Consider the following 9,365-nt stretch of genomic DNA (forward strand, 5'->3'; position numbering starts at 1 on the left):
TAAAGATAATTTGATTATCATTTTCACCTTATGTATTAAAAAATTATAAGTTAATATTAATTTTATTACAAATTATATCATTACGTAGTGATTTTTTTTATAACAAAAATAATATACTTTCAATTAATATAAGTAAAATATTATTTTTAATATTTTTAACTAAATATAATAATTATTTATATTAACTAATAATTTATACTCACTAATATTTTAAGTGATTTATCTGCAAAATAATTTTTAATTTTTTAATAAAATATTACTAAAATCAAACACATTTTATAAATTTTAAATTATTATAAAAATGTTTTGATATGTAATAAATGATTCATTATTAAAACAAATAAGAGACAGGAAAAGAGATTGAGGTATTTGAGCTTACCTACCCCTATTTCAATTTCTACTTGCAAACACATCCATGGTATGTAGTATTAAGCTCAAGTAGACACTGAGAAAACAAAAACAAAATAACCCTAAACCTAGAATTAAAGAAGCCCATGTTTCTTGTTGCAGCATTTTTAATTGGGCTTGTTGATGGATTTGAACAGTTAAAGAGAAAAAGGAGAATGAAGTGTAAAATTGACTAATTTTGAGTGTAAACAATAATGAACTTGTCCATTTTACATTTAATCGCGGACTTAAACCATCTTACAATGGTTTGAATTACATGAGTTAGTGCGAAACTAAATCAATTCCCCTGTTACCATTTACCCCCAGCAACAAGAGGAACAAATTTCTCCGATCTCCTCCTCCTATTAATCAAAGTCGCCTCAACGCAAGGTAAGCCAGTAATCTATATCCCACAAACATAAAAAACAACACTCCAACACTCACCACAGGGCTAATTTGCCCCATGATATCCTCTTCAACAAACTTGCAATTCACATTTTCGATGCCCCCGCCTTTTGATCCATGGCGTAACGAGCATCCCAAACGAGATGAAATGTTCTTCCCGTCGCCATATTGAACGTTGATCAGCAGCCGATAGGCGTAAAAAGTGGTCGAAATGTACTTGGTCCAAGCCATACATGAGGGCATTTTGTGAACGTAATACCCTCCTGAGAGAACAAACGCTAGCATTGTGACAGTGACAATGGTTGAAGCTTGTTTAGCGTCCATGATAATGGCTCCTAAAGCGAGGCCAAGGCCCTGAGAAACAAGCACGTATCCCAGAAGAACCAAAAGGGTTAGCAGAAAAGATTCGAATTCATGCTTTAGGCCAGTCATCCAGTAGGTCACAGAGAGGAAAACTATGGGGAGAATGAGGTCCATGGGCAAGTCACCGATGATTCTCGACATGAAATAGGAAGAAAGAGTGTACATACCGGATGCCCGTTCTTTGACAAAGATTGCCCGTTCTTGAGGGAAGGCGAAAACCGAGTTAAACGAAGGCAAAACTCCCCAAAAGATGGAAATGAAGAAGAAGAGACCGAGGCGATCTTGAATTTCAAGGTAGTGAGAGTGCCACCACATCATTCCTGCTAATAGCGAAGCTGAGATTACTTGGAACACACGTAGAGCGTCGAAGGATTCATGTTTACGTTCTTTCAGGCTTCTTTGGAGGAGAATGGAGAATTGATTCAGCCAATTTGAAACGCCACCCAACGTGTAATTATTATTCTTCCCATGTCGATCAATGGATGAAGAATGGCCGCTGCCTATGAAATTTGCTTCTTTAGATTGAATATTTATAGCTTCCATGCATAGTTCTCTCACCTTTGGTGCCAATAAATTATTGTAGGAATTAACCAGAGAGAGCTTCACATTTGGCTTATCTCTTTCGGTCATTCCATCAACATGAGACACACCTGAGGATCAATTCAAAGACTACACAAGTTAATTCAAAGATTAAAGTTGATTAATTAGATTTTTTAATTATTTGATTAACAATGATTCAAAACATGTCAATAATGTAAATGATGAGAAGACAATTAGGGTTTTGTGAATATGACCTATAAATTTTAATGTGTAATAAAGTTTTACAAATGTCGATCTAAAACTAAAAGGAGTAATGTTACATATTTCCATGTGATTAGGTATTATATTATCTTTAATCTAAAACCAACCAATCACATATGACACACATTTGTATATTCAAAGAATATGCACATAATTTTATTAAACTAAAAGAGGGGTGGATTTGTACTAGACCTTATATGATTGTTAAGGTCTAAAAAGAAGAAGCGGAGAAGTAAAATGGTAGAAGCAACTAATGAGAAATTAATTAATTATCTTAATTAGGAAATTAACAACTGAAAAGAATATATAAGACAGAGATAAAGATAATTAAGGTAGCTTTATAGAACACGTAAGAGAATGAATTGTTTAGTGGATTAATTGATGAAAAGATTTATTAGAATTTTATTGAACACACACGTACCCAAAATCAAAAGAGAAAAGGCAATTAGATCGACAAGGCATGGTTAGTGGAGTTGCTTTTATTTGCGGCATAAAGGAAAGAGCAAAATAATAATACCAAAAAAATTTCAAAACCCTAATGTGATTAAGTGATTGGTTCAAAGGGAATAGTGGGGTTTGTTTGTTTTTAAATATTAATGTTGTTTAGATTATAAAGAGGTTAATTAAGAAATGGTTTAAGAGTTGATTAATTCGATTCGTGATTAAGTTAGTGACACTTAAAACAAAATGAGTAGCAAGGAGAGAGATAATGAATGAATATCAAAGCCCCAGAAAAAGCTGACCGATGTTGGTGGCATAGGTGGGAGTCCACTAAAGCCTTTGGTGGAAGCTACCACTATCTATTTTACCACCACTTCATAATTTTTTTTACTATTTACTCTTTGAATTTTGAAATTTTCAATCAACCCCACGAAGGATAAAAACACTTATGACTTTGAATATAGGAAGAAGAAGATGAATGCAGATGAGATGAAGATCAATCATTGGCATCTCTACACATGGTCACTTTCTTCAGTATTTTGCTTAATTTAATTAATTTCTATGTTTGTTCGGGATTTTATATCTTGGGGAAGAAATTTTAATCAAAAAGTGAAGGAAAAGGGGGAGAAAGTGAAGAAAAAACTTTCAAAATTGGACTCAAGATGTAAGTGGGACAGTTTATAGATCAAAATCAAGAAAAATAATTTGAAAAAATATGTGTAAGGCATGTGGCACAATCTTATCTTTATATAGCCAGACTACCCAAGAACATAATATATATATATATAGTATAAATTTAATATATACTTAGATAGGGAGGGATCAATCATCAAGAGACAAGGATGCGATGTGCCACCATCTAAATCATACATTAAAATTAAATACTGTAGACATACAGCTAATTAAAATATGCTTTCTCACGCTATCAATGTCGTCACCAGTCATTCTATACCTAATTTTTTAATTAACTCTTTTAATCTAGTATTCAACATCATGATTATTCCAATTAATTTAATTAAAAAATTAAGACAAAAGATTAATTTTTCAATTTCCCAATCCATAAATTTAATTTTTCTTCCTAAAGGGGGTGAAACATAATCTTATATTTATATTATTGAAATAATCTATTCGTCACTACCCATTTGAAATAATTCTAAATCTAATTCTTTAATTAAAACCCGAATAATCTCTCAAAATTAATGTATGGTATAGATTAAGTAAGCATGCGTGACATCCACAGAAAATGTAGAAAGACTTTATGATGCAAATGTGTGGAACTTAATTATTCTGGAAAAAGAGTATCATGACTTTGTGAATACATGATGCAAATAAGTCAACTAAAATTGTACAAACATTTACTTGTGTATAGTCACAACAAAAGTTTAATTGATGTGATCGATCCCTATAGCTCACTATTAAGATCATATATTATAAATTCTTGTAGAAAAATATATGGTCCAGTCTCCATACCATGTTACTATCTTCATCATAATAATTTATTGTAAGGTATTTATTGGGATCCATACTTCATTTATTAAAACATTAAAAACCCGAAACACATTGGATATTTTGTAATGCTTTTTAACTAAGTGTATTATTCTAAATCTACCTTAATAATTTATTTTCATATAAAAAAATTATTGAAAAACCCATTAAAAAATTAAATTATTTTAGTTTCGAGTATTAATATAATATTTTTGAAAGACTCATGTCTCATAGTCTAATGAAAAGGATAAAAAGGTCTAAACGTATAAAATAAGACACGTGTACAAAAACGAGCATAATTTTCAACATTTGTTTATACATTAATTTGGTTTTTTTTTCCGGTAAGTTAATGGTAACGAATTTCATTGTCATAAAACTATATGTTAGAAAATAAAATAAGAAATAGACAAGAAATAATAATAATGCAGCATGAGTAGGGCACAAGCCTGTTGAAAACTTTATCACAAAATATGGCTCAGAAAATTTGGGTGTTCGTAAGGGTATGGATAACTATAGATAATAATTTCAAAATAGTCAATCAGATTTCAAAATTGTCATTAAGAAATAACATGATGAAGAGAATCAGAAGAGGAATGAAATTGTTAAAAGCTTACGTACCATTAGCAAGATCAAGGAGAAAATCAGCGGGATTCACTGGAAAAGACGGCGAGTATCCAACCGAAGCAAAATATCCCATAGCCTCACTAGCTTTACCAAAATACAGACACCTCCCTTCGCTCAGCACCAGCACTGAATTAAACATCTGAAAAACTCGGCTCGACGGTTGATGCATGGAGGTTATTATCGTTTTCCCTCTCTGTGCCAGCGACGTCAGCGTCGACACCAGCCGGTGGGCAGCCGTCGCGTCCAAACCCGACGTCGGTTCGTCGAGAATGAGTAAGCTAGGGTTTATTAACATCTCGTGAGCGATACTTACTCGCTTTCTTTCTCCGCCGGACACGCCCCGTATAAAACTGTTTCCGATTATAGTGTTTTGGCATTTCGTTAAGCCTAACTCGGTGATGACTGACTCGGCTATTGATGTTTTTTCTTGTTTTGTTAGTGTTTTTGGGAGACGGAGGAGAGAGCAGAAGATTAGGGTTTCTCGGACCGTCAGGTGAGGGTAAAGGACGTCGTCTTGAGTGACAAATCCGGTGCGTTTTGAGATGTGTTTGAGTGGTTTTTTGTTATTGGCCAGTATTGTTCCGGTGAAGCCGTGTCCTTGGAGTCTCCCGGCTAGTACATTCAGAAGCGTTGATTTTCCACCGCCGGAAGGGCCAAGAACGGCCAGGATTTCCCCCGGGGAAACCATACCTGTGATTCCGTTTAAAATTGTTCTCTCTTGAATGTTGGCCGTTGATCTTTGATCAGACGATGCCAGTCCATGGTTAATCATGCGTCTGATGCTGATTCCTTTCGCTTTGCTCTCCATCTTTAATCGGTAACAAACGTCAATGAACTGCATGACATGAGCAAAAAAAAAAAATCAAGTTTAGTTAAATTCCAATTTAATCCAAACCCAGTAGTTTTGAAAATTATCAAAAAACCCTCAAGTGAAGTCGGCTCCCACTTGAGTGATAGGATACCCTGAGAGTGATAGGATAACAAGAAGACATTAAAGAAGGGAGCTGGCCACTCGAATCTCGAGGCCTATCAGAGGGATGATTGGGGCCGTCGGTTGAATGTCCTGAGGGAGGTTCAACAGCAGCGAAACCAGGCATCTTAAGAGGAAAGAAAGCGAAGGAAAATAACGGGAAGTGAGGGAGGGGGGAGAATGTAATATTTTGATTGTTTGTAAAGGAAAGAATGAAGAGACCGGAAAGGGAAGAAGCGGGAAGGGGTATTTATTTATGGAAAATATAGTGGCGGAGTGGATGCTACTTTATAGGAAAATGCCCACAGCTAAAAGGGTCACGTGACAGTTGGCAGCTTCTCAGAGAGGGTTCATGGAAAGTGTTTTGTAAAGTGCCGTACAACTTTCCCTCTTCTTTCGTTCTTAGGAAAAGGAAAGGAAAACAAAAGAAAGAGAAAGGCGACATAACAAATACATATACGTGTACAAACAATTATTATACATGGCAAGAATGTGTATGTATAGAGGATAAAAGAGAATTCCGATTTAATACATTTTTCAAACATAAAATCATATATATTTTGGATTTTTTTTCAATCAACTAGATAGTTAATTTGTATATTGTATCACATATCAAAAATCTAATATTTTATATCATATCATAAAATATATTTTTTAAAAAAATAAAAAAATATAAAATTTATAATTAATATATCATTATTTTTAGAAAACATCACTACTATATTTGAAAATTTAATACTTTAATTACATTATCATTATCTCTAGAATAGTATATTAATTAATATCAATAATATGCATTATATTATAAAATATGTTTATTGTATCGTATTAATTTGATACATTTTAAGATATGTATAATTTTTTTATACATATTATATCATATTATAAGATACATATTATATGTCATAAGATATTGATAAATATACATTCTATTACTTAATTTTGTTGTAAATGATTGAAATAGCTTTTTGATAAGTAGGATAATACATGTATGATGGAAACATTGTTCATCTTATTATATGAAATCCAAATACAATTAATATTTAATAATAATTATTATTTTATTTTATAGAAGAAGCATGTGTAGAGACATTAATTAGATGGTATAAACGTAACATTTTATAGCATTTGTGGGAGAATACATGTATAGCACAGAAAGCACCTGGGAACGGGAGGCAAACTGAGAACTGAGAGAGCAATTAATCACTGCTGCTTTGGGGATTTGGTATGGATGAACACCACCACCGAGCTGCTACAGCTACAAGAAGATAATTAAGTAAAAGAGAAAGACAAAAGAGAGTTATGTGGGTAGTGGGAAGAGCTGACCACACGCCCATTATTGCACTACTGGACAGATATTTTTATCTTCAGTTCAATGAATACGAAACCCCTTTATTATTATCCTCAACAGAAGAAATATACGTTGTGCTTTTTAGCTGTTGAAATTTATCAAAGAATCTTTGAGAATAGAGACGTGTTCATTTGAGAAGAAGGAGATGAGATGATCAGATGAGAAAATCAGCAAACTGCAAGTTTTACTACCATTTCTGTAACTGTTGTAATCGGGGAACTACTCAACATTAATCACTGCCATCAAATTATACATACATAATTTTTAAATATATAGATAATATATTTTTATATGATTAAATAATTTTAAATTAAAAAATAATATTTATTCATATAATAATATATTATTTATACATTTAAATTATATATAAAAATTATCTATATATAATATTATTCAAAATTAATAAAATTATATATATTTATTTTAAATACATAAATAAATATATATTATATATGTTTTTATATAATTAAATAATTTTAAATTAAAAATAAAATAATATTTATTTATATAATAATATATATAAATATATATTTAAAATAAATATATATAATATTACTAATATAATAATAATAATAATAATAAGATAGTGACATTATTTGGGGAGTAATGTTACCGAATATAAGATAGCGGTGCCCGTCTCCCAATACTTATAAAAAGCGTTTTGTCAAACATAAGCAATACCGGGGATTGTGGCTTTTCCGGTACTACCATCCAGTGCAGACACGTCATAACATTGTTTTAACAAGATCATTCAAAAGATTTGGCTAACGTAACAGCTCCACTTTACCGACTGTGACGTACTGCCATGCGTTTTCAGCTGCCTTCCCTTCCCGCCGTAGTGGTGGTCCCCACCCAACAAGCCTCTGTGCGTCCCACTTTGAGGGCGGTGACACGTGTCCACCACACGATCGCTATGGCACGTGGTACCCACTCGCAAAACACAACAGGCTCCCCTGTCTTTCCCACTTCGTTTTGTTCTCTTCCTTTTTCTTTTAATAATTAATTTGTTATTTTAGCGAAATTTTAAAAAATAAAAGTGCTTCTAAGTATCGTCGCTTTCTGTGCCATTAAAAGTGCTTTTGGAAAATAAATTATCATAGGTTAAGGAATTATTTCTTAAACAATTTTCAAATAAATTATCATAGGTTAAGGAACATTCCAACAAGTGACCAGTTGGGAAGAAGCGAAAACAGGAAGAGGATGAAGCAAAGAAAGAATTGATAAAATGAATGGTTCAGGATAGTTCATTGACGGGCTGGGAGAAGCCATTTTTGCTATAATTTCCACGGTTTTCGGGTTTGGAAAGTCGTTTATGGAAAGATTGCGAAGGTGGTGGCTGCTTTTAACAGCTAATTTCTGGGGACATTTCCCTAACATTCATTAATTTAGGAGGACTTAATGGGGCAGTGTCAGGAAAAATCAAGGTCCTGCATTTTAAATTTCTGCCCTATGATTTTAGACTTTTACAAACGTAGGTGATGACAGATGAACGTATGATACGAGTTGCCCTAAGATATATTCTATATATTCATATAAAATTAGTAATAATTATGTAAAATCTCATTTCCATGTAAATAAAATTTAAGAGAATTTCATTAATTAAGCAATTAAGATCATTAATTAAGCAGTTAATAGGTTCGGACAAAGCAATTAAGATCATTAATTATCTCACTTGTTATGCATCAACTAGAAAATTTCATTAATTAGTAACCTAATCTAAATCATCCAACTGTTTTACATGTTAGTAAGTAGAATTAACATTCAAATCTTGGTTGGGTGGAATCTTCCGCATCACTTGTCCCTGTGGCTTGGCTATATCATGGGTAGTGGCTGTCTTGTCTTCCTTTAAATGAAAATAGTCCCATATGTATAATTTGCGGTGGATGTTAGTCTATCTAACCTTATCTTAAATTAGTTGGTGTTTAGTATCGTTGTCAGGGAGTTAAATTCGAATTTGATTATAGTACCAAGACTCAAAATCAATCAAATTAATATTATTTTAATGCATACTAATCAATACAATATCGTTTTAATCGATTAATTTGAATCAAACTTTTTTAGGATTACGAACTTGGTGAATTGATCACTCTTTAAGCTCGAGCTTGACAGTACAAAATCCTTACACTTAAGCTCGAGTTTGAGCTTATCTAAGTTAAGCTTGAGCCAACTCAGTTCGAATCACCTCATGTATAATTGAACATATAATTATGAAATTTAGTTAGCCTAATGAATTAATCAAAGCCATTTGCCATTAGAGGTAGATTCAATTCAATCAAATCAAGTCAGAACAAGGCTTAGTAGATTGAAGGGTTATAAGGAAGATATTAGAGTTTGTTAATTATTAGATTAAAGATATTATAGTTTCTCTCACAACTATAAACCCAATATTTTAAGTAAGAGCAAAAGTAGTGGGGCTTGAAAATGGTTAGCTTTTTATGGTAGAGGCATCATTACCATCACCCACGCAAAAAAATGAGATTGATGACAAAAAGATATTAATAATTATAATGGTTAACTATTTCAAGATTTTTTGAAGAT

General features: G+C 32.4%; 1 protein-coding gene across 2 annotated transcripts; it reads right to left on the reverse strand.

The window, feature by feature from the left end:
• Window positions 1–564: 564 nt before the first annotated feature.
• On the reverse strand, window positions 565–5,713 carry LOC123228975 (ABC transporter G family member 25-like). Of its 2 annotated transcripts, none has more exons than XM_044654510.1 (3): window positions 5,469–5,713; window positions 4,501–5,341; window positions 565–1,805 (listed from the first exon to the last, which is right to left on the reverse strand). In XM_044654510.1, exons 1-3 carry the CDS (start codon window positions 5,601–5,603, stop codon window positions 757–759), a joined length of 2,025 nt encoding a protein of 674 aa, XP_044510445.1. In that variant the 5' UTR covers window positions 5,604–5,713; the 3' UTR covers window positions 565–756. The 2 variants fall into 2 exon arrangements, with proteins under 2 accessions (XP_044510445.1, XP_044510446.1); XM_044654511.1 differs by having other exon boundaries at window positions 5,453–5,603.
• Between the last annotated feature and the right edge of the window lie 3,652 nt (window positions 5,714–9,365).

Source organism: Mangifera indica, chromosome 11 (genome assembly GCF_011075055.1).
Source record: "Mangifera indica cultivar Alphonso chromosome 11, CATAS_Mindica_2.1, whole genome shotgun sequence".
NCBI classification, from domain to species: Eukaryota; Viridiplantae; Streptophyta; class Magnoliopsida; order Sapindales; family Anacardiaceae; genus Mangifera; species Mangifera indica.

Bases quoted from the DNA above. Each gene is read 5' to 3' on its own strand.
- LOC123228975 (XM_044654510.1), bottom strand. From the start codon at position 5,603: ATGCCTGGTTTCGCTGCTGTTGAACCTCCCTCAGGACATTCAACCGAC. The intron at 5,342-5,468 runs GTATCCTATCAC...CATGTCATGCAG, and splicing joins GTTATCCTATCACTCTCAGG to TTCATTGACGTTTGTTACCG. The intron at 1,806-4,500 runs GTACGTAAGCTT...ATTGATCCTCAG, and splicing joins TCTCCTTGATCTTGCTAATG to GTGTGTCTCATGTTGATGGA.